Source organism: Phodopus roborovskii, unplaced genomic scaffold (assembly GCF_943737965.1).
Source record: "Phodopus roborovskii unplaced genomic scaffold, PHOROB, whole genome shotgun sequence".
Lineage (NCBI taxonomy): Eukaryota > Metazoa > Chordata > Mammalia > Rodentia > Cricetidae > Phodopus > Phodopus roborovskii.
This window is the reverse complement of record NW_026126407.1, coordinates 44,060,013-44,085,436: the sequence shown is the minus strand read 5'-3', so window position 1 is coordinate 44,085,436 and position 25,424 is coordinate 44,060,013. Positions and strand designations below refer to the sequence as shown.

Below are 25,424 nucleotides of genomic sequence, written 5' to 3'. Positions count from 1 at the left end.
CAAACAAAAAAAACAGTATTGAGTGCTTTTCTTTGCAGGGCTTTGGACAAAGAGAATATGATGATGGGAATGAGGAAAATATGGTTGTTTACAATCTGGGAATCCAAGAGGGAGCAAGAACTTTGCTTTGTTGAATGCACCCAACAGCCTCATTGGCTCCACAAGTCACTTCCTTGACTATAAAGGGACAGAGCAAGTGTCATTACATATTAGGGGATGCCTCGAGCTGTTTGCTGGGCTGAGTGGCAAGCTGCCAAGACTGGGACAGTCTGCTTTTAAAAGGCAGCCTGGCTTAGATGTAGATGCTCAAGAGTCTATCCTAATTCTGACAGCACAGAACCCTCTGGTGTCGTGCCATTCCATAGCTAAAGCACTCAAACTTGACAGTGTCCAGGAGACGATACCCAAATGCCAGTTTAGATGCCATTTTTTTGTTTTGTTTTTTGTTTAAGCTTTGCTTTTTGTTGTTACTGTTTTTTGAGGTCGACTCCCAATGTAGCTTCAAACTGGTCTCAAATGTATTATCTTTCCTCATTAGCTTCCTGGGATTACAGGGGTATTCCACAAGCCTGCTTTAGGAGTTGTTTATTGTTTAATTATGTTTCTTTTAATTTATGCATCTGTGTGTCAGTGCCCATAGGCGCTATAAGAGGATGTCCCATAGAGCTAAAGTTACATTAGGAACAATCTACCATGGCAGTTGAGAACTGAACTTGAGTCTTCTAGAAGAGCAACATGTTCTCTTAACTGATGAGCCATTTTTTCATTTATGGTCTGTTTAGACCGATGGTTGCCCTGGATACTGCCTCTAGAGTTCCTAGTCTTGTGACAGTTTAAAACAAGCCCTTAAAGATTTTGAGCCTATCTAAGAGCCACACATAGAATATGAGCATCCACGTGCTCCTGAGGCTTAGGGAAGTGCGGGTGATTTGTTCCAAGCCATGTAGGTGGTACTCATCTACATGACTCCGACTGACAGTTCCATGTACTACTCCTCTCTTACTGCTTTTGATGTCCCTGTCCTAGGCACATCCTGGCCTGGCTGATGATGGCCAATTCTTCAGCCATTTCCTGGTCTTCCTTAGAGAGAAACTGGAAAACCCCTCTCCATGCTGTTTATGTAAATCGGGCCTGGTGGAGTTATTAGCAGTGAATTCCTTTCTGCTGTAGTCAGGATTTTTAAAGTCCCTTTGGCATTTTGAAAAATCAATGGCAATATCTAAGCTGTTATAAAAGCGTCCACATCAGACAGGAAAGGCCATACTATGGAGCTAGAGGGGCAGGGTTTGTGTTTTCAGAGCTCCAAGAATGGTAGGGGGCACATGTAATGCCCTAGTTGTAAGGCTATCTTCTTTCTGTGGGATATGGGAAATCCTTAAAGGAGCTCTGTGTACCACCCACTTCACATATAAGGAAACTAAGGCACAGAAAACCTCAAGACACAGAGCATAGATGCTGAGCTGGGAGTTTAACTGCCTTGTCCAAGTTCCACAGCCATTAGACCTGCTTCTCTTCCAAGATCAGAAGTGAAACCCAAACTTAGCCTGCAGTAGGAGACAGATCCGATTTGATCCATGGGGACCTGGCAGTCACTCACCAGCAGGTTCACTGTGCAGCTCATACGGTTGTCTTTGCTCTCATCTGTCATCACTCCTCGGTAATCCAGCAACTTCTCCAGCAGCCCTTTGACCAAGCTCACAAAGTTCTCCACCGACTTGGCAATGGTTGGGTGCTCCACTGTGCACTCCATCAGGCTGTGAGGAGAGAGGGGTGCTGAGCTCACACTGGCAAGCTGTGTGGTTGTCGAAGGCGATACTAAACAAGCAGCCAGTGAACCCAAGCTCAGGGCTGGCATATTTTTTTTTCACTCAAAAACGAATCTATCCATACATCACAAAAAAATATTCTTATACTATCAGAATGGGGAAAAAATAAAATAATAATAAAAAAATTCCCATGTGGTTAGTTGTGTGTGGGTGGAGGATGTATACATTATACATTTACACTTTCACTAGGAGTATAGCAGGTGACTATCTTGGATAGGGATTGTCACAACATCTAGCAGATTTAGATTTTGATACAGTTAAAATTATTGGAGACATCCTAGATTAATTTGGAAAGGTCATTTTATCTTGATCATCCTCTACTCCTTTTACAGGAGATATTGCAGCCATAAATGCATAAACATTGTTTAGCATTATCAAGCTTGCTTGTGAACTCTTGAAGAAAAGTTGACTCAGAAGTGCATGGCAATCAAGCTATGCACTATCCCCTAATGTTTTTTTATTACAGAGGCTGGTAGTCAAAGATTAAGTAAGATCTTTTTGCCTTCAGGCAACCAAGTCAGATTCCAATAATGGATAAGGCTGGTAGGTGAAAGAAGACAACCTAAGACAGATACAGTCATCTGTCCTGTAGCAGAATTGCAGGTATTTATTAATTAAATTGAGAAGGGGGAATTGCTGGGGCCCATAAAGATGGGTCAGCTTCATCTTGCCTCAGGATCAGAAAGTTCAAAACTGTCCGTAGTATGTCAAAAGACCTAAAAGTCTAAATGCTTGGCTATGTCAGGTTGTTTCAGCCTTGGTAGTGGATGTGTTGTCTAAATAATAACAGACTTGGGCTCAGATGTGTTTACACTTGATCCTGAAGGCCTGATAACAGGTGTGGCTACCAAATACCTGGAGGATTAAGGGAAGTTAAGTCTGTTTGCGCCACATACATGATAATAGAAATCTTCTGCCATTGTCCTTGCTTTTGGTTGGGTACTTAAGAATGCTGAAGAATAAACTGAGGGCATCCAGTATTTACCAGATTTGCCCTTCTGACAAAAAGAAAAAAAGAAAAAGAAAAACCAAAGCAAAACCTACTTTATATATCTTTTATACTTTATATATCTTTTGATTCAACAACTCTACTTCACAGAGTCTTCTCTATAGGCATCTGTGCTATAGAAATATTTCCAGAACTATGCCAGGATGTATTTATAGGGTTTTTAAATTGTATCAGATAGTAAAACACCTGGGAGCATTAGAAGTGTCCATCAACTAGAAAATGGTTAAGAAAAGTGAGGTATTTTCACACAACATGGTTCTATGAAGTCATTAAAAAGTATTAGGGAATACATTGGTATTGACATAAAAAGGTCTATAAAATATATGGCTAAATGAGACATGTAAATATCAAGACAAGTTTATTTCTATTTATTTAATTGTTTCAGAACTTGACCATGTCCCTAGTGCTCCTCTAATGTCTCATCACGGTCTAATGAGATGGGGTACTTATGCATAGGGATACTAAGGGAAGGCAAAGTACCTAACTTGCTCAAGGTTATACAGTTGGTAACTATCAGTAGCCAGGCATAGTGATCATAGTTCTAACATCCTAGAAATACTGATCTTAATCCTAGAAATATCTAGCATCCCTGTCTTAATCATTCATCACTAAATGAGTGAACCCACAAGATATCAGGAAGGATAAACACCAGCCACTGAATTGTGGCCCCTTCTGGTGAGAGGCCCAAGTAAAGAAGAGAGGAAGATGCTTTGTTTTCTTCTTAAGAATAGAAGCGTTGATTGAAAAAAAAAAAAAAAAACTTTATAAAATCAACAAAGTTTTTACCTGTGCCATTCTTAAAACACTTATCAGCTGTTAAATACTGTACGAGGCATAGTGTGGCAGAGAGAGTGACATCAGTCTGCAGGGAACTATTCCTGCCCCTGTAAGTCAGTGACAGTTACGCTTAATAACATGTCCCATACCAGGTATTTGCTGATCCCTTGAGAAAGTCTCAAGGGAATTCAACTAGAAATTGTCCCTCACCAGTTACAGAGGAGGAAACTGAGGCAGAGAAAGGATAAAAGGACAGCTGGAAGTTTAAATGGCTACCTTAGGAATGAAGCCAATCACTGTTCGATTTGCAAAGAGATTTTCCCACAGACGTTGCAGTCTGCTGTCCTGTGTCTCAGACCACCCAAGCTGTTGGGTTTGTTTCTAGTCATTTTTCTCTTGGCAGTGCAAGTTCCCAAGAGATCTCAGGAGAATGGCGGGGGCAGGGATTGTGGGGGAGACAAGGACTTCAGAGGGTCATTTCATCCCAGAAGCCATGCCATGCTGCAAGGAGGTGACATCTCCAACTGTGGCTGGGATCAGCCACATCCATCCTTTCCCTGGGCAAAGCACTGGCTCTCAAGAGCAATGTAAACTGCCTGTGATTTACACCTGTCTGCTTCAGCTGCAGCTGTACCCACTTCTCTGAGACAGCTGCTTCCAGGCCTACTGGCAACTCTGATGATAATTCAGTCAGACTCTGTCCAGCATTTGGTGTGAAATTCTGAGCAAAGGGCACACCTAGGTCCAAGCTTGGCCAGAACAACAGTTCTTATTTAGCCCTGCACTATGCTAGAATGTCAGCGGGAACATTCACAAAGCCATGCCCAGCCTAAGCCACATCTTTGGAACTGCTGAAGGCCTGGACAGCAATGCTTTGTTCTGAGGCTCTCCGGGTCATTCTAGTGTTTAGCTAGCACTGGGGACCACTTCTATCTTCACCTTTGCCTGGGTGGACATCATCTGAGCACTCTTCTAGTGGACTCTGATTCAGTACTGTGGGCTATGGTCCCATACCCTGCTACCTAGTTCCCAGTGCTTCAGGGCTCTGGCCAACCCTGGAGACACAAGTGTTGAAAAGATTTGTCTTGAGTGTCTTGGTATCTTGGTGTCTTTGTTCTTTTGGAGTGAGGCAGGAAGGCTGCTCTTACTGTAGAGGACTGGTGAGCTGGGTGCTTAAATATCACTTACTACCTACCTACTCGATTAACCTGTATTGTTCTACGAACTACAGGCTTGGAGATTAGACCCAGTCACCCAGAGGTCCTAGTTCAGTGGGGGGGTGGGGGAGACAGAGGGAGATAAAAATGAACTCCAGTGTGCAAAAGTACCACTCTGCACTGAGAACTGCCTGCCCCCCTGACACCATGCTAATCCTGTTTCACTGTTTATCCTGTCAGAACCCCCAAAATTCCTTAAGGGAGTCATTAGGTTGAGCCCCAAACCATTTGTAAAATGTGAAGCCCTTGGAGATGGATTCTGATGTCTGTCCTGTCAAGGTCACACAACTCTCTCCATTGAATCCCACAACAGAGTTTTAAGTGACAATAGGAAAGCTGTGGGGGTTGTGGGTCCATGTGGATGATTCCTCCCTCAGTGGGTGGAATGTGCAGGCATCACCCTTTGCAGGTCAAGGCCTTGGGGAGTAAATCACTTAGCATAGTCCTCTTAAGGGAGGACTGTCCTTATTCCATCCAATGGGGGAGGAGAGCTCTGAGGGTAGGGAGGACTGGTGTCCACTCTAAGTCTGTAGTGCTTGTGTACTGGACAAATGCATGTAAGGACTAGGACTTAGCCTCACTCCATGTCTAAGCTTTGCTCCCTGATTCAAAATTATAGCTGGTGTGTGGCAGGAAGCCCCGTTCTAGTCACAAAAGCACCATCTAGTTACTAATGAACCAGAAGGCTGGATCTGTCTAGAGAGGTTCTAAACCAGCTCAGGCCCTGAATGAGGGACCAGAAGGAAGTGCTACAGGAAGTGAGGTGACCAAACTGGAGAAAGATGAGCAGCCGCAGGGTTCCCAATGACTACACTACATTCTACTTGGCCGAAAGTAACAATAGAAGCCATTACACTTCCACTATCTACTAGGCATCAGCAACTGTGCTAATGAAACTAAACTAAAAAAAAAGCCAAGAAAGAAAAGCAATCATGAGAGGCACCCTATAGACCTTCCCATTCAACCCTGACAAAGTGTGCAAGGGGTGGGCTATATATTTACCTCAAATTTGCAGGTAAAGAAACCGCGACTCATGGAGAACAGAAGGAGGAGCAGGGCCCAGGGCTCTTGGCCATTCTGAGGAGGCCTGACTCCCAGGTTTGGCCTGATTTATTTTGTGTAAAAATCATTCACACCTCCATCTCAGGAGGAAAATAATGAGCTGCCTTTAATTTTCCTGACCACCAAGGACTCCTTTGATAAAGAATCACTCAGAAAGGCAAACCCTGCTGGTAGTCTGAAGCCTGCCACAGGGCTCCTTTCACTTACAGAAATGGAAATTGCCATAGCTAACTCTGTGTGTGTGTGCAGGCGCGCGCGTGTGTGCGTGTGTGCGTGTGTGCGTGTGTGCGTGTGTGCGTGTGTGCGTGTGTGCGTGTGTGCGTGTGTGCGTGTGTGTGTGCGCTCGCGCACACGCACACGCACACGCGAACACACACACATGCAGCTCAGCTTCTGGTCAGTATTTAGATTTTTCCCTTTCAGAACTTTAAAATAAGCACTGGTTTCTCCCCCTGGAGAGTCAGATACTCTCCAGTGGTTCTCCCAACCCTCCCCTAGTGGATCTGGTTTGCAATACAAGTGTAGGAAACCTGTGTACAGCAGCAGGCATGGCCAGGGCCAGCCGAGACCATGCTTCCAGGGGCTCCAATGTTCCTGCTGGGCTCTGACCATGAAGGGCGAGACAGGGTGGGGGCCATGATAGGGGAGCAGAGCAAAGCCTTTTGTTTGCCTTAGGAAACAGGCCAAAACCAGAGCCACAGCAGAGCCTCAGTAGACACAGAGGCTAGGAAATTGGGATGCCTGACCATCCTCCTTAGTCTCAAGAGACGACCTCTCAGGCAGGGCAAATTACCAGGCAGCCAATGACAGGAACTGGGAGCCAGGCCGAGGGACCGAAGCGCATTCATTAAACGTGTACCTGCTGTGTACCAGATGCTTCCTAATTACTCAGCCTTCAAAATAACCACGGGAGCTTATTGTTCCCCCTCTAGAAATAGGGATACTGAGGCCAGAGGGGTTGTGCCATTTGCCCTGAGTCATACAGCTGCAAAGTAGAGGAGCCAGGATTCAATGCACACACACACAAAAAGATGCAAGTGGATGATAAGCCCAGGAAAAGTGTTCAATATCCTCAGCCACTATGGACATAGAGCTAGACCATAGGCCTTCAGCAAGTCTCCCCTAGGTGACTATAATCGACAGATATTAACAGGGGACACAGGAAGTGGAGGCTTTGGCAGCCATGAAGATGTGCCATGGTGTGTCTGCTGTTGCCTCAAAAGGCTAAGTAACCATCTTTATCCTGACATCTCTCTGAGTTTGCAGTCCTACACTCAGGTACTACAGTTATGTACTAATAGCAGCATCAATCTAAGAACAAAGTAGATGCAGCCTAAATAACCATCAGCTGGTTATTAAAAGACAAAAATGAATGAAGTGGGTCACAAAGTCTATGAAATGTCCATAACAGGTGATCCAGAGTCATGGCTGCTTGGGGCTAGGAAACGGGGTGTGGATTGCTACATGCAGGCATATGTGTTCAGGGCAGGTGTGCCTGAGGAATGCAGGCCTCCTTTTGCAGGGTGATGAAAATTTTTTTATATTAATTGTTATGGTGGTTGCTCAGCTGGGTAAACACAGTAAATCAGTGAGCAATGTACTCTGGGTAGACAACATGGCATGTGAATTATAGCCTAACATTTGTGAAAACAAAACAAAAATGTCTTGACTTCAAGTCCACTCATGCTGAATGCATGTCTCCTGTGTAGTGCCTGCTCCAGGCTTGGACAAAGTCTTACAGGGCCCAGTGCCTGCTCTGGCCTTGGACACTAAGTCTTGCAGGGCCCAGTGCCTGCTCTGGCCTTGAATACTAAGTCTTACAGGGCCCAGTGCCTGCCCCAGGCTTGGACAAAGTCTTGCAGGGCCCAGTGCCTGCTCTGGCCTTGGACACTAAGTCTTGCAGGGCCCATCTCTTTCTGGCAACTTCTGACAATGACAATTGCTTTATTCCCTGAACCTGGGAGGTCACCCAGTGAAATGTGTATCCAAGACAGTAAACCTGACCAGAGATACACACAATGTAAGCTGCTTACAATCAAATCTGTCAAAAGTAGAAAAGGAAAAATGACAGTAATCACTCCATACTTCCCATCTAAAGAGGCTGCTTTCACACTGTCAGGTCTTTTTCTCTTTCTAACACAACCATGTGACTTCTTATCCAGCCCATCCCACCAACAGTAAAGCATGATTACTTCCTGGAAACTGTGAGGTCTCCCCTAAAAAGCAGTTATTTCAGCACCATGAGCTGCTGGGGAAGTTTCCCCAGGAGGACAAGCTTCTCAAGACCGAACTCAGAGCCCTCCACCCTCGGCCAGCGCTGCAGAGACTTCCTGGTCCTCCAGACTGAACTTACATGGACTCCAGCAGCTGCATGTACTGCTCATCACCCCGGCCTCCTTCCACCTCGTGGTCCAACTTGAGGATGATTTCATTTTCAAACTGAAAAAGTGGATGAAAATCAACAATAACCACATTAGAGGGCCATGTACAGAACCAGTTTATTCATTAATGGAACCAAAGTTTTAGGGAATAACTACTATCTCCCACTCCTGGTGCCTGAACCAATTTGAAGTTGAATAGAATGCTATTCATTCTGTGAGTGCTCAGAGGATGGAGGGGAGGGACATGGGTTGAGGGCTAGGGCATGGAAGGGAGAGAGGAGAGTGTTTCTGAAGCTCTCTTTCCTTTGAGCTTACTTTCCAAGGTTAAATAGAAGTTATGCAGGAAGATGAAAGAGAGGGGAAGGGAATGGCAAGCATGTACAGAGGTAGGTGACAGGGCTCCACCATATCAATGTCACAATGTCATAGGCAGCTATTATTTTGACCCATTCTTTCTCCATAGTCTGGCGATCACACCAGACCTAATTTCAGTTCACGGGGCTCAAGCAGGCTGGGGGCACCTCTTTCATCCAAATGTGGACACTAGAACACAGGCCAAATTCATAATCAGCATATTCCAGCACTTAATGTCAGAGTTATAAAGACTTGGGCTGAAGCAGTGTATCTGTTGGAACTTTTAGCAGAAGAGTCTTGTTGGTCAACATGGAAAGGGAATATTATAATCCTGAGGCTGCTAATGATGACCACAGTGAATGTCTGCTTGGAGTCAATCCATGGACAGAAGCAGAGAGGAGGGGTCGAGATATAGGCCTGATGCCACTCTGAGTCCTGGAAGCCTTTCCTTTTGTATGAGTTGGTATGTATTAGTGTGTTCTCTCTCTCTCTCTCTCTCTCTCACACACACACACACACACACACACACGTCTCTCTCTCTCTCTGTGTGTGTGTGTGTGTGTGTGTGTGTGTATGGAGTTTCATTACCTGCAGTGGGAAAATTGCTGGAAAATATAAATAAGACATAAAGCAAACAGTAGATCTCAAGTTCTCGGGGAGTCAAGACCGATAACAGTAGCAAAAGTCAGAGATCAGGTTAGTTACCAGAAATCAAGTATCCTTCTATGTTTTTCCCAAATCTTGTTGCATTGAATTCAGAGAATGTTTTCACCCTAGTGGCAATGTCAAGAAGCATTTTGCTCAGTGGGGATTATGGCTTATTCAATAAACCATCTTGATGCATCCTACTGTGTCTCTTCTACAAGACACAAAACAGTTTGCACTGTCTTGATACATACTCTATAGAATGCATCCAAGCATGTAGTCCACCTCTTCCTCACTTACTGCTATGAGTGAAATTGGTACCTACAGAGAGGAAAGGGGACCTTGGTTGGCAAAGGCCTCCGAGATCAACAGAGGCATCTGGGCTATTTGGCTTCTAAAGCAGCCTTGTGACACAGTCTTCATAATACCCCCAATGAGACCTAGAAGTCAAAAGTCATCTTTGAATGCCGCAATGCATGAAGAGCAGCCATCCTGGGCCTGCTACAGCTTCCAGTAAGTGTCAGTTATTACTACAGATGAAGATGAATGATGAAGTCTTTGGGCAGCTCTTTCCTATGCATAAAGGATCCATTGAGTCCAAAATCTCAAAGGGACAAAATACTTCTCTGAATGGCAATTCATATGATGCCACCTTTACATCATTCAGGGTTCCAGGAGTCAACAGAGAGGACCAGAAAACTTATCCTGATCTAGCACAAGCACAAAGGAATTTTCTGTAAATTCTTGAGTTTTATAAAGACTTACTGAAAGAGATAAAAGGGGCCTGGAATGATGGGTAGGGTTTGATCAATATGAAGGGAAGGGTAGTTCCCATGGAGGAGTGGTGAGCAAAGCTGCAGAGGTGGGGATACAGGATATTGCAGGAACAGCAACTTCAAGGTGGGGTGGGGGAGGAAAGAAGGCAGCCAGCCAACCTGTCTCTTGATTTAGCCTTGCCTGAAGCCTTCCCAGTCCTCTCTTTATAAAGAAAGGAAAAGGAAGGAAGGGAGGGAGGGAGGAGACATGGTGGGGGCTGTCTGGAGGGGGATGGGCTGCCAGCCTGCAACTGAATCCTGCCCCTTATAGGATGCATTTTGGTAGGCTTTTTGTCTGTATTAATTAATTCTCAATGTCAGGAGCTGTGGGGGGGGGGTGTTATGCACTTAGAAATATCTTCTGTATTAAGAACATAAAGAAATAAACCCAAAGATGATAAATAGCAAGGCCCTGTGTTTACCTGCAATCCTTTGTAGGCTGGAGTGTTAAATGTTTGGTTCCCAGCAGGTGATGATGTTTTGGGAGGCTGTAGAACCTTGTGGAGGGGGCATGGCTGGTGGAAGTAGGTCACTAGGTGTGAGCCTTTGAGCATTGCACAGGCCTTGGTTCTTGTCACACTCTTCTTCCTGGACAACTATAATATGAACAGCCTGTGCCATGCTTGAGCCATGCTTGCCCTCACATGATGGACAGAAACCTTCTAAAACCATGAGCCAGAATAAATCTTCCTAGTGTTAAGTTGTTTCTATGGGGTACTTTGGCAGTGGTGGCACAATGGTAAATACACAGGTTTTGGGTCCTTCCTCCTGCCATATTGAACAGCTTGAGGATCTTACTAGGCCTCAGTTAAGTAAGCTAGACCACTAGCTGGCAAACATTTTCTGCAATGGGCCAGTGGCTAAATGTTAGGCCCCCAAGGGCAGAATGCTCTCTGTCACAACTGCTCAGCTCTGTTGTGCAATAGCAGCCACAGACGGCACAAAAAATACACTGGCATGGCAGCTTTCATAAAGCGTCTTTATAAAACAGGGATTGGGGTGGCTGTAGTTTGTCAACCCCTTGTCAACACAAAGTGCATCACAGCAGCCATCCATGGCATTGCTGTGTTGTGAGGAGTAGAGGAGGTTTACACACGAGACACCACCGCCGTATATAAGCTCACATGCTTATACTGAGGGAGCTCCCCCTGTTATTGCCAGTAATGCTGCTGTTATTGCTGTTGAATGCTACTGGAAAGTGGCTCTGGGCAAGGAACACAGCATTTTTGTTGTTGTCTGAGTGGTTCTCTGGGAAATGCTGGCACCATTCCTCTTGGTGAGATGAACTGCTCCTTGGAGCAGAGCAGTGGATGGGAGTAAATAAGCACTTGTCACAGGGTCACAAAAGAGCCTGTTGGGAGGGAAATTGCAGGGTACTAGAAAGGGGGCAGAGCCAGAGATGCTACACAGCTCCTCAGCCTTCCGGGGTGGGTACGAGAGTTAAGGTCTCTGACAGACACATCCTGTGCCATGTTCGGGTTTCCTATGTCTAGGGGCTTTGCATGGAATGACTTGCTTGAGTTGTGCTTTGATGTTTTTCTCTGGCCAGGAGACTATGGATAAGTGATCTTTCTGATGTCACTCTTTTTAATCCATTAAATGCAGGTTGAAACAGCACCTACTTCATGGTAGTAGTATAAGAAGTCTCCGGGCAAACATGTGCAAGGCCAAGCCTGGTGCTTGGGGTCCAGTGGGTGCTCAGTAAGTGCTCACAGTGCCTATAAGGGCATGTCCTCATTATAATATCATGTAATACTCATTTACAGGGAGATGGACAGAGTCCCCACTTTATAAACGAGGACTCAGAAACAAAGGCCCTTTGTCTTGAGTTGCAAAGGTTGGCTGAACTTTAGCTGGGTTAGACCCAGGGCTACAACCCTTCCCAGACATACTCTGCCATGTCACTGTAACTGGTCTTGCCACCGACACTGTCATTATGCAGCAAGTAGGATGTAGTCTGTCTCCTAATTAATTTCTGCTGCCCCTTCTAGCTGCTGTATAGTATCCCAGCTGTTTATCAGCTTGCTTGATAGAATGTTTCCTGATGGGAGCCCTGCATCTCTAACACTGAAGTTTAGGGACCAAGAGTGCTCCCTCACGTTTTTGGTGCTGACTTGAACGGGGACAGGGTGTTACATGTCTGGGAGCCAGAGGGATAACAAAGACGAAGCTGTCCATCAGCCTTTGGAATCTTTTGTTAACAAAATTCTGGTTGGTGGGTGGGTAGAGGCAGGATGGACAGTAAATTGGAGATGATAATGTCATGTGACAAGGGAGGCCTGTGGGAAATGACCCCATGCATTCCCCCAAGAGCTCAAGTTGGCATCCTGCAATGGTATAATACTCATCTTATAGGTCAGGCAGGGGACAGAACTGGAGAGACCCAAACTTGACAGGCAGTGGGTCTCAAAAAGCACACGAGGTGTTTTCAGGACACATGCATGTGTTGGCCTTAGTTTCATGTATGATTCGAACTATTGCCTTCTCCATGCCAAGACTAAGCCTCAGAAGAACCTGCTGAAACTGGTCTCTTGATCTGCTAATTCATTCAGCAACAACTGAGCTCCTACTGTGTACGAGCACAGTGCTAAGTACTGTTACTAAAGGTTACATTCCCTTCTTAGCATGATTCTGTCTGGAATGTAGAGTCTTTCTTGCTTATTCGGGGCTCAGTTCTCAGGCCAAGTGAGGCCCAGTCCTATTCTGTAATCTTCTCCCTAGATGGCCACTTAGATGTCCACAGTTTCTACTCCAGGGCCCCACCTTCCTACCACCATCACCCAGGGAGCATTTATTTTCTTTTTCTATACAGAAGTGACCTGAAAGTTAACTAGTTTTCCACCACAGGGCATCACTTAAGCAATGATTAGGATTCCTTAACTTCTAGCTTTGTCTCCTTGTAGCTTCCTTGATCTCTTGCCTTTGACTGCATTGTCAAGAGAGAGAGAGAGAGAGAGAGAGAGAGAGAGAGAGAGAGAGAGAGAGAGAGATTATTTTTAAAAAATTCACTATAATACCCTTTCCTATGCCGGACTGGCCTTCCCTATGCTGGAATGCCCTTCCCTATGCTGAGGCCAAGGAAGATATGACATCTGATTTGGTGTAGATGTTGGGAGTTCTGGGCAGAGGGACCAGCTTTGGCCTCTAGGCGCTCCTGATATATATAGTATGGAGAAGGCTTACTAACAAATCTCCACACCAATGAGTGCTAAGGCTGCACCTCACTGTCAGGACACAACGAGTTTTTCTCCCACAGGGGATGGCACCTCCTGCCACAGCAGCCATTGTGTGGCCAGTCCAAGGCATCTCTCTTATTCACATCTCCTCTCCACCAAAAGACTCACTGAGAATACCAGGGAGGGACATCCCATCCTAGGCAATGTTGGAGTCCTGAGATGGTCTGGGAAGGAAGGATGCCCTCATAAAAAGGGACATTGATTTTACCTGTCAGTTGTCTATGGGATTTGGGAACTGTGCTAGAGGAGGAGACAGGACAACCTAGCCTTGAGGTATCCAAGAGGAGGGGAGAGAGGGAGAGAGACTTCTCCTGGGTTTCGCCTTCGTGAGCCCCCAGCCAACTGAGCATCTCAGAGTCTAACACTCATCACTTGTCAGCCTATTATAGTATCTTTGAGCCAGTCTTGGTCTCTGCAGATGAACTACGACCATAGGAAGCAGCATAGCCTTTCCTGAAGCCTGAGGCCTGAGCTGTCTAGGATCTCTTCAGGCAATTAAGCAAAGGAAGAGTCCACCAGGTTAGACAATTAGTTCTAGGCAGGAAGCCTGTTATGAACCGAGAACAAAGGCCGGGTCGGTCTTCTTTTCCTCAGAGCTCTCCTAGCTTGACACAGGGTCCTCTCTTCTCAGACTGTTGAGGAGTCATGTACTTAGGCTGGTGGGCACAGAAGATATCCTGCATTCTAGACCCCAATCTGTGTTCTGACCTTTCTTTCTTTTAGGGGGGGGTGCTATCATAGCTGCTTGGGGGCTCACCAGGCCCTTGCCTGACTCCTTTACAGAGGACAGTTTCCACAGCCACTTGCTCTGAGCCCAAAGCCATGTACCTGGGGCCAATTCCTCTCCCAGCTGAGCCCTCATAAAACATTCCTGGTCGTTTTCACAAGGGTACCTGCCCCATTAGTCAATCTGATTGTCCTGTCTCTTTTGATAAGGGAGCAGCAAAGGAAGCAATTGCTTACAATGAGGTCTCAATCAGACACTCACCAGACCTTGTTTAGCACATTACGTACAGAGATGTTTCCTCTGCACACCCACGTTCAGGACCTCTTCCAAGGTGTTGGCTGATGGCAAGTACTTCTCTGAAGGGAAGCAGAATGGCTTTTCACCTAAGGCCATGTACCTTCAGGCGGCCTCGTGCTTCAGAGACTCATTTTTCTCTTAAATGGCAGTTGATCCTAAATTGTCTTCAGATACTCACTCTGCACTGTCACCTCCAGGTTGCTCCAGCCCAACGGATCAAGTGGGGTTCTTTCCTCCATCTGCACTTTCCTGCCTGACTTCTTTTCAGGCTAACTGCAAAGGGGAAGCTGGTCTTTCTGGGAACTGGGAGTGACCAGTATCCCCAAGGGGCATTCAGAGTATCTGTTTACAAAGGCACCATAACAGCAAACTAGTCCCCTATTCCATATAGAACCACTCTTTTCAGAGTTGGATTTGGAAGAAGGATGGGCCCAATAGATAGGTCTTACATGCATAAATTTGAGAAACCAAACAGACCTATTAGTCATTCAATGAGTCAGCTCCTGGTTAGTGTGCACCAAGAATCTCCAATAGGGTTACAATGCACAGTGGTGCCCTTGGGCCTCTCACTGGAAACACTCAGCCTTGGAGGGTATTGCTGGACCAGTGTTCCATGGAATACCCTGGAAGAAGAACTGTCCTAGAGACTGGCTTTCATTCCTTCAGCTTGTGTTTACTAGAAAATACTGGTGGGTAGATACAGTGGGTAGAACATGGGTTTAGGAATAATGTTAACCTGTGTATGTTAAGCTCTGCCTCACTAGTTGTATGCTTTCTGGGGAAGGTAAGCATAGGAAATAGCTTAGTCACCTGGGAATCCACTTAGTGGTCTATTATATCCATACACCTTATATCTCCACTTGCATGTACTATGCACACACACACACACAAACACACACGCGCGCACACACAAAACCTCTCCTAACAATGTACCTACCGATCTAAGACTTCTGCCTACACCAAGGTACACATATACTCCACTGAAAAATGTTATGTTTCTCAGTCCCTAACTACCATTTTGTAGATCATTTTTATTCAAAGCTGTTCTCAGCCATACATTGGTAGGAAGGTAGGGGCTTCATCCAGGCCACACTGGTTTGAGCTGCATGCACAGCAAGACAAACTGTTCTATACATGACCTTTGAGAGGATGATTCCTATTTATTATTTTACATCTATGCATACTTAGACATGAGTATGCTTAAAATCAGATGCTTCATGGGAAGGGACATGCAGAGTAGAAAAAAATTTTTAACTCTAATCTGTTCATCAAAATAGCAAAGCACCCAAATTACACATCTTAGTAATCTGGCCCTCCTTACTCTAGTCTATGAAGGGAAGCTCCCACATGAGCCATCTCCTAGCACTCTTTCACTCCTGTGGCCTGTAGGCACTCTTGACAGTAATTCTGAACTGTGTTATTCATTTGCTGTGGAATTGTGACTCTGCTCCTTGGCCATCTATGTGTACTTGCATTTCAATTCTTTGATTTGAAAACCAAGAACCTGGACACATCTGGTTGAGATGCCAACCACCAGTTGAAAACTTCACTACTCTGTTTTCCTTAAGATAGGCATTGGTGTTGCCAATCTCAAAGGTAATAAGAGAGACTACGAGGATAAAGCTAAGGAAAGTGCACACCATGTCTGCCACACCGCCAACACTGGTTAGTGTCTGTCACTATTCTGATTAGATAAAGTTGAGGAAGAGCCCAATACACAGAAACGACTATAGGCAGGATACAACAGTCAATGCCTCAATATACAAAATGGCAAGCAGGGAAGCAAAGCCCTCTTAAAGGACACAATACTCAGGGTGTGCCCTATAGGACCAGTGAGATATAGAGAACCGGGGAATGGCTGACAAGGGATGGGGGCGTGGGGCTGGCAGGCATGGCCTCTGATGGACAGGAACCTGAGAAACAGTGAGCCAGGGAAGGGCCATAGAAATATGGTTCATTTAAGGGCCCCAAGGGAGCAGAGTTTGGAATCTGTCTCTTAGAGAAGTCTTTTAAGGAGAATTATTCAGAGGCAAGATAGGGCTTGAAACAAGAGGCAGAAATACTGGGTGAAGGTGCACAACTCAGAGCTCCAACTGGACGAGAGGGTGGGGATCATGGGAAGTGATCAAAATGATAGGGAAGATCTCAGGCAGCCTTGCAAAGACTTTGAGACCAACCTTCCTAAACAAGCAAGTGACTAAACGGTTCAGGCACCTGCTATGGGAATGGACACTTTCTACCCCTGCCAAACTTCTAGAATGATTTGGCCTTGATCATAACCACCTGCCTCATTCATTAGGAGTCTTGATTTCTAATAAAAACACTTGGCCAAGGACTTTTGCAGTTTACATGGGCTCTGACTAACATACCGAAGGAAGCCTTGAGCCCCTGACATACACAGGGGCTTCTTGAGTGACAGGCCTCTTAACTCCATTTGCTGTCCACTTTGAAGTACAGCCTGAGCGTGACACTTGGGTAATAGGGCTTTCTCTCCCTCTCTTTCTAGATAATGTAGATTTTCAAAGTCATTCAGGAAGACGATATGCCAGATAAAGTTGGGAGCTAGCACTATATGGCAGGATCGGTATCTAAGACACACATTTAGGTAGTCTATGGGTCCAGAAGTGAGAATCCTGCATCTTGAGAAAGGGACAGAACAAGAACAGAGCAAGAGTGCATTTTCATCTTGGCTTCAGTCAGAAACCGTGCTAGAACACTGACCAAAGGTGATCTGCCAGCTCATTCTGGGCACATGAATAACATCACTGTCCTATTGAAGTCTCTGAATAAAGCCCAGGCCATAGGCAGTTGGAAGGAGGGAATCACCATGGGAAAATAGGCTGAGGGTTAGGGAAGCTGGCATGAATTTCCAGCCTTAATTTTTTTTTTTTTTTTTTTTACCTTTTTGAAAGCCCCACTCCTTTGATATTCACACAGCATCATGTCGAAGAAGATTGGGATGGTGGCTTTCCTGAGCTCAGCCTCGGGGATAAGTGTCATCTCTAATATGGGTCCCACCATGCCTGGGATGAAGCAGATTTTGTTCTGTCCTGCAAAGGAGAGGGATAGAGGCACATGAAACAGTTCCATGACAGATAGGTCCTGCTCCCGGAAGCTGGGGGAGAGGAAGAATGGATGAATGAAGTCAAAACACTAGTTAATATTTCTATTGTTGTTTACCAGGAGCCAGGCAGCTTTGACCATTGTGTATAGGTTGGCTTGCCAAGAGAGGAACAAGAATCATCATAAACAAGTCCTGTTTATGAAGGCAAATAGCACATGAAGGCTGATAGCAACGGCATGTCTAAGTGCATCAATGTTTGTGACGGTTTCCACCTGCATCATGCCTCTGCAATATACAGCCTTTATTGAAAAGAAGTGATGGTGGCGCATGTATAAGCATGTTTAGAATTAAATCTGTCTGCATCATAAGCCATGCTCCTATGGTCTGAATAAAATGTTTCTAACAATGGCTCTATGAAACAAGTAAAACATACCTCTTTGCTAAGAAACTGTGGAATAGCTTGGTTGTGGGAGTGGGGGTAGAATTTAAATTATCACTTTGGGGCAGATGAACCTCTGAAGCCTTTTGTCTTGCTGCAGGGCATGCCCTTTCTGTCTGCAGTTCAGCCGAGCTAGCTTGGTTCCAGTACTACGAACTTGCCTTGTTTCTGTGGCTTCAAGGCCTTCCTTGGGGATGCTTTACCTGTTCTGCTGCTTCACCACCTGTTTCCCCTGCGTGGCTCCTGTCTTTGCTCTGACACAAGGAGACAGGTGCCCCCCATGCATCTCACCCTCCACTCCAACTAGACAGATACCTACTCTGCCCACTCTACAAACTTTCACCCAACTTTGAAATATCTTCCCTTACAGATTCATTTAGTTGATACCTGCTTCCTGTTCTTGTCATTTTGGCAGCCCTGAATGGAGAACAGATTAGAAACCCAGGCAGTGTCTGTGCATTGAGGAAAATGCTTTCTTTGCCTGGCTCTCTCAGTCACTAATTATTTAACATGGACATGAGTCTCACAGAAAGCTGAGCAAACCCAGCTCACGAGAAGACAAGGGAAATTATATCTGTGTGCACTTGGCACAGGAACCAGGCTGAATCAGTGCCCCATGGCAAAGACAAAACACCTAAGGGTACTGGTTCTGGAACCAGATTGCCTTGAGTTGTAAATGGGGAGTATTAACTACTTGTGTGATGTTGAGTAAATGTGTCTCACCTTTGGGGGCCTCTAAGTATCCTCACCTACAACTTTAAGGCAACAGCAGTACTCGTGGCATAGGGCCATTTTTAAGAATAAATGAGTTGTGGGCTGAAGGAATGGACCAGTGGGTAAAAGGGTTTACTGCCCAAGCATGAGAACCCAAGTTTGAATCCCCAGAACCCATGTAAAAAAAATTACAAAAAAAACTGGCCATGTAGCACCAGTGTATATGATCTCAGTGATAATATAGGGAGATGGGAAGACAAAGCAGAATCCCAGGGACTGCTGGCAGATGAGCCAGCCTGGTGTAAGCTACAGAAACATAACAAAGAGATCTATCTCAAACAAGGCAGAGGGCAGGGACTGACACTCAAGGTAGTTCTTGGGCCTCCACATGTATGTCATGCCATCTATGTACACATTTATATTCATATTTCCCCTCTCACTCATAAAAAAGCCATTGTCCAGTGAACTGACAGGTCAATGCATGGCACACGACATACATCATGAGTATTACCTGCTATCACCATGCTGTACCCCAGAACATGATAATATCACAGAGGTGAGGAATGAAGAGTAGCACCTCGGAACTGCAGAGTCCCCATGGACTGAGGGTAGACAAATCCAGCCATGGCCCCCATGAAACTGACACCATGAATATGCCATCCATAGTGGCTCCTCTTTCCCCTTGAGCTTTACAGTGCAGCAGCCAACCTGGTTTCATCCACTGTGAGGAAGGACCTGGGGCAAAGGGTCCCTGAGGGTACAGAAACTTTGGTGGCACCATGTGCAGACTGGCATGGCTCATTTTTATTAAAATGGGAAAAAAAGAACTAAGAGGAAGGGCCCTTGAAAAGCAATTCCCATTCATCCTAAAATGTCATGTTGGAGGATTTTCCCCAAATCAAGGGAAAAGAGGCATCACCTAAGGAAACCTAAAGTTATGAGAGGTAAACAAGGAAGTCGGGCAGAGTTGAATGGCACAGAAATGCTTTTCTGGGCTATCAGCTCCATCACTGTAGGCATTTGAATTAAATTTTAACCTCAGTTCCTCAATTTGGCCCAAACAGACAAAAAGAAAATACTCTTACTTCTTCCACCTGGCTTGTAGTGGTTGCTAATACAGGTTTCTGACTTTGTCCTTCAAGATCTTTTTCAAACAACAGGAGGGTTTTAAAATTCAACGTTGAGTGCAATATTAGGCAGAAGGTAAATTGGAGCTGTCAGATAAGCAACCAGGATGGGGATGCTGCTTATGCAACAAAGGCCTGTAGAATATCAGAGGGTGCCAGCTCAATAGGGATGTATTTAAAATGCTTTACGTAAAGGATGGAGACACCATGGACTAGGAATTTTTTTAGATACCTTTGACCTGCTTTCTCTGTAGTCTGTTGAGCAGATATTTGGGAGAATGGGGAAAAAGAAAGAGAGATGCTGTTTAAATACACCATGATTGCAATGGCGCTTAACATTGTTCCTAAAAAATTTATTCCTTTATTCAAAACAATTGTTGGCACATTGAAATTTTTGTCTAAATAACCAAATGAGTGCATGGATTTGTATATATGTATACACACACACACACATACACACACACACACACATATGCACAAAGTCTCACAGAGAGAACACATTTGTAGCTAACGGAATAGAAACTCATTTAGAAGAAAAGAATTCTTGTTCAAGAAACACACCTACTGTTGAATGAGGGGAGGAAAGAGAGGGATTTGTTCAAAGGGTTTTTATATAATAAATGCTGGATACCACTGGGAAGAGACAATGATTAGAAAAGGCATTTAAAATGTCAGGGTCCAGCAGGCTAACTCCAGGTGCGGCAGTGCTGGGTGCTGGAAGGGTTCTATTGGAAATGGGAATTCAGGGAAAGTCTACACGTGGGTGCGAAGGGTTCCTGTGTGTTCACATCCAACTGCTCATCTACTCTATGACACTGCTTACTGCTCCTTCAGGGGAGACTGACAATTGAACACAAGAATCTGAGGTCACTTGGAAGATGAGCACGGAAAGGAAGATAGGGAATCTGTCTGAGAAGGAAGCTGGACAGGTTGCTGATCCCATGAGGCTAATACAGAAGCAGGCAGGACTACATGGCTCAATACATGTCACAGACCCTGACATATACAACAAACTACAAGCGCAAGTTATGATGTCTTGGATTTCAGAGTCTGGTAGGCCTCCTAGGAACTTTATTTCTTTAATAATAATAATAATAATAATGATGATGATGATGATGATAATGATAATGATAATAATAATAATAATACATCATTCTGTCCAAAGGAAGAAGAGTGAGTGTGGCTGTCCATCCTTGGAACTTCAGCTTAGAAAACCCTCCCGGCAGCACAGGAAGGTGCCTGGTCCTGCTTCCCTCAGACATAGGAAATCTTTGAGGCTGACACCCATGATCAGGTCTCATTCCTTCTACTTCATGGTTTTGTGGTACTGTGCATACCCCTAGATATCCAGGATCCCATTGTACATGGTAGAAGCTTAAACAGGCGAATGCAGACACAGAAATACAGTACTTTTCAATGTCTGGTACTTAAGACAAATCAGCAGCATTAGTGCTAATTAAAGATGGTGATGTGGAGGAGGGGGATTCTTTGGGCTCAGCACTATATTGGGTTCTAGAAAGAGCAGAATGAAAAAAAAAAATAACATCCCACTACATGAAAGCCACTGGGTCCTTTCATGGACACTTATGGCCTGCTCAACCTTTTGTTTTACACCCTAATTCACTTCTGTTGAACTCCCTATGTAGCTGACGATTAAGTTAAACTCCTGACCATCCTGTCTCCAGCTCCCAAGTGCTGGCATTTTAGGTCAGTTAATGCAGGTACTACAGTATTTAAAACAAGACTCATAGTTCACATTCTATTTCAACAGGCTCATCCTTGTTGGGATAATCCATGGCTCACTCACTCTACAGAGTCCTCTTAGACTCTCTGCATGCCTCAAGTTTCTACTCTATAGATACTTCATCTTAACAGACATTAATTATAGAATTGCAACCAATATTTGACTTCACAGTGGTGTGGGTGAGTTGGTGAGGCCAGGCCTGTGTTGTTAGTCTGTTTTCAGTTTTGACCTCAATCACATGATCTTTAGAAGGTGCTTGTACTGGATTTCTGTTATTGATGTGGTAAATCACAACCAACTGATGACTTCAAACTCAGTCATTATCTCATACTCCTGGAGAACAGAAGTCTAAAATGGGTTTCACTGTATTAAAATACCAAAGTATGAACACACATGACTGAGGTCAGAAGTCCAAGGGAGATTCTATTTCCTTCCCCTATCAGGCTCTTAGAGTCTCCTTCTATTCCTTGATTTATGACTTCTCACCTTCATCCTTATTGGGCCTTCCTGAAATTTTTCTGGTTCTCCTTCTCCTGTCTCTCTCTTCATATATAAGGACCTTGTAATTGTATTGGGCCCATCTGGAAATTCCAAGATACCCTCACAAGAATCCCTGATTTGAATATACTTGTAACCTTTGCTATTTAAGGTATCGTGGTTCACAACTTCTGTTATTCTGTCTACCACAGTGCTCAGTGTTTGCTATTAAGTGTATAGATGTATGGATGGAGGTTTTCTCTAACCCCACTCCATATTTCTTCTGGGCAGCCTATCATTCAATGCTAAGAAGCGTGTTTACTTAGGTTGCTTTCCTGAAACACTTGCCTTGTTGAATATTTGCTTCAACCCTGAGGTGGACCACTCACACTCTGATGTACTTTAGGAAACACATCATTTCCCTGATGGTCTCTGTAACTATATCATTTCATTTTAAACAGCAATATTCTAAATTTCCCCACCTAGACAGGAGGTTCTTCATTGTTGGGTAGGAATCATGTCTTATTTCCTCTCAATGCCCCCCACCACCACTGTAGTTCACTTGGCTATGAAGAAGATGTATAAAAGTAACAGCCCAGTTGTTCTCATGGGCTTGCCAGGAGTGGTCATCCCACCACACATGTGATCAAGATGCCACTGTCTTTCTTTCCCATTATGACTGCTAACATATCAGCCTGGCATTAAACCAAGAGAATGTGGGAATATTAAATGCAAAGTCATATTTCAAAATGAGTACTACCCCATGCCCAGCAGAAATCCAGTGTTAGAATGCTATACCATTGGTACTGGTCAAGAAACTCAAAACACAAACTGGATGAACCCTTAAATGGCTGGTTCCCTAACAATATGTAGTCTTCCTTACCAAGAACTCCTCTCCCATACATGCAAGCATGAAAACATATATGCCTAGACTCTTCCCAGAAGAATGATGCAATTAGTTCTCTACAATCACATGGCTGCTACAGACTTTACTAATAAGATGAAGATACTGATGCTGAGTCTCTTGATTGCTGCTAGCATTAAAGCACAATTTCAAATACTAATATCCATGATGATTTACTTATTATTGATATTCTATGGAAAATAGTTAACTATTTCATATCATTTGAAAATGTAAACTCTGGAAAATATTATTCATGAGAACATTAAACTTGGGGTCCAAAGACAAATTCTTCCAACTGCAGCTCAAGGAACCATTTGCTGTTGACCTGGGGTGTGCCCTTCTGCTTCTGTTGACCTATCAGAGCTACATGACCTATAAGATCAGAGAGCCAAATAGCTGATTTATTAGTTAGAGGTGTGATGAAAATCCAGCTACCAAGGCCAACCCAAAACCCTCCTTTTCTTCCTTAAAGAAACCTCAGAAGATAGTCAGCTCAGAGTTGTGAAATCTGAGAAGATAGAACTGAGTATCACCTCTATCCTCAGAATATGACTTTTGCCCTCAAGGCATCAAGACAATTGCTGTCTCTCCAACAATCCTGTCATTTTCCAGAAAAAAAAAAAAAAAAAGAAGGGCAAAATAATGATGCACTGTGCTCTCTCTCTCTCCCTTTCCCCTACCCCCTTCTCTCTTTGAAGAAATACTTTGCTGAATATACACAAGTATGCTTCTGATGCTTTTTCTTTGTGTGTGTGTGGGGGACAGATCTGGGTCACATGACCACCATCTACTCCAAGGCATTGTTAGCTGAGCAAATTGCAATCCAAAAAAAAAAAAAAACCCAAAAATACAAAACAAAAACAAAAACATTATCAGGATCTAGTCAGCTAGGAAGAGAAGAAGAGCTACTACATGGGCAATCAGCACAGGCTGCTATGGAGAGCTCAGCTATTCAATGAGCTGCCGTTTAATGCCCATCATTAGCTGTGTAGTGGTCTCACTACATCAGTCCCTAATGAACTCAGAGCTTGGTCCTGGTGTGGATTATCAAACTAATCTCATTAGTGTGCTAACACCAGAATCCCACAGAGCAACGGAGCAGGATGTCAATGAGGCAAACACTCATACTCCCTGCCTCAGATTTCTGCTCTTATTCCTGAAAGAGACACGGAAGGGGAAAGTAGCCATGCCCTTAATGAACGGAAGCCTGGCATGTGTGTATATGAGTATGTGTGCTCACTGCCCTCCACACTGCCACCAGGAAGATCCCTTTGGATTGATGCACATTCTTCTTCCTCAGAATTCTGACCAAGAGATGAAGGGTGGCTCTCTGGGCAGTTTCCTTTGATTTTGTTTCCTGCAGTAGCCATCATTTCTCTGATCTAAGGAAGGAAAATGCAATGGTGCTCTCTGTGACCGGCTCTTTAGCATAGTGGTATGGAAATACAGCCCTGAGATGACAATGCCAGAGGCTACTTCTAGCTCCCTTTGACACCTAGGGTGGCCTGAACCTCTCTGTTCTTACAATTGCTGGTCAGAAACTCCTTGCTATCCCATCCTAGCAAATACCATTGCTGTGGGCAGTCACAACCGATGGCTCTTTTCTTGCACCCTCGGGATAGGTCTTTTCATTGTGCTAATTCATTCTGCAGGCATTTTGAGTAGAAAAGAAATCTGTGATGAGTCTGAGCAAGTCTTCCTGCCCACATGCTTGCTTGGTTTCGACCTCCAAACCACCAAATGGTTTGTGTATGAGCCCCTTTCTCCTCTCTGAGCCTCAGTTTCCTCGCTGGTAAAAACAAGGGTCAGATCATAAAAATCCCCTTTTCAGATATCCTCAGGGGTCTGCGCTGACTCAGAAAGCCATTTATAACAGGCTTTGCTTTGTGCCCCTGCTCACTTTAATTATAATATTTATTCTCTTCATCCATTTACTTATTGAACATGAATTCTTTTTTTTATTGGCCCTTAACTAAAAATAAATGTTTGAAAAATGCTGGACACTATGATCTCTAAAGGGCCCTTCCAGGTCTGGTGCTCTGTGATTCTAAGCAGGTGGAATATTTGGTAACAGCTTTTCATTCATCAGCATAATTGGAAGTACAAGACTCCCTGCCAAAACATAATCTATATCTAAATAAAATCTTCTGTGTGCAACACAGTGCAGCGAAGGATGTTCAGAGGAGAGCAGGCTGTGCAGAGCCTGTTTGGTGACTCTGGCAGAGCCTGGGGTAGGGAGCTGGGAGCAGAGGCCCACTTTGGCATCAGCTACTTTCTGTTGATATACAAACAGGGAAGCTGCACTGGGAACATGCAACATTTTGAAAGCATTTAATTAATCATTGATAGTCACACCCTGGAAAATGCCTTCAAAGAACCAGCTTTTTGGCTTCTTTTGTAAAACGTTGGTAGATGTGGTAGAGATCTGCTTGCATTCTAGCCAGATGGCAAGCAGCTGGAGAGCTGCAGCCTTTGGTGGCTGCTTCCTGCTGAAGCATTTCAGTAGCACTTTTCTCCAGGCCCTTGTCCCTCACCGCATCTGCACCTACAGTCCTTCTCCCCTGCCCCCTTCTCTCTGCCTTATTGCAAAGCAATGGTGCTAGGGTTTG

General features: G+C 44.6%; 1 protein-coding gene across 1 annotated transcript in view; it reads right to left on the bottom strand.

Annotated features, from left to right (window-relative positions):
- Positions 1 to 25,424, bottom strand: part of Dock2 (dedicator of cytokinesis 2) — a 391,208-nt gene that overhangs the window by 38,452 nt on the left and 327,332 nt on the right. Inside the window, exons 33-35 of the mRNA XM_051180962.1 lie at positions 17,248 to 17,396; positions 8,245 to 8,330; positions 1,598 to 1,754 (exon numbers count right to left, since the gene is read on the bottom strand). Of these exons, the coding sequence (XP_051036919.1) occupies positions 1,598 to 1,754; positions 8,245 to 8,330; positions 17,248 to 17,396 (392 nt within the window). The remainder of the gene's footprint in view (positions 1 to 1,597; positions 1,755 to 8,244; positions 8,331 to 17,247; positions 17,397 to 25,424) is intronic.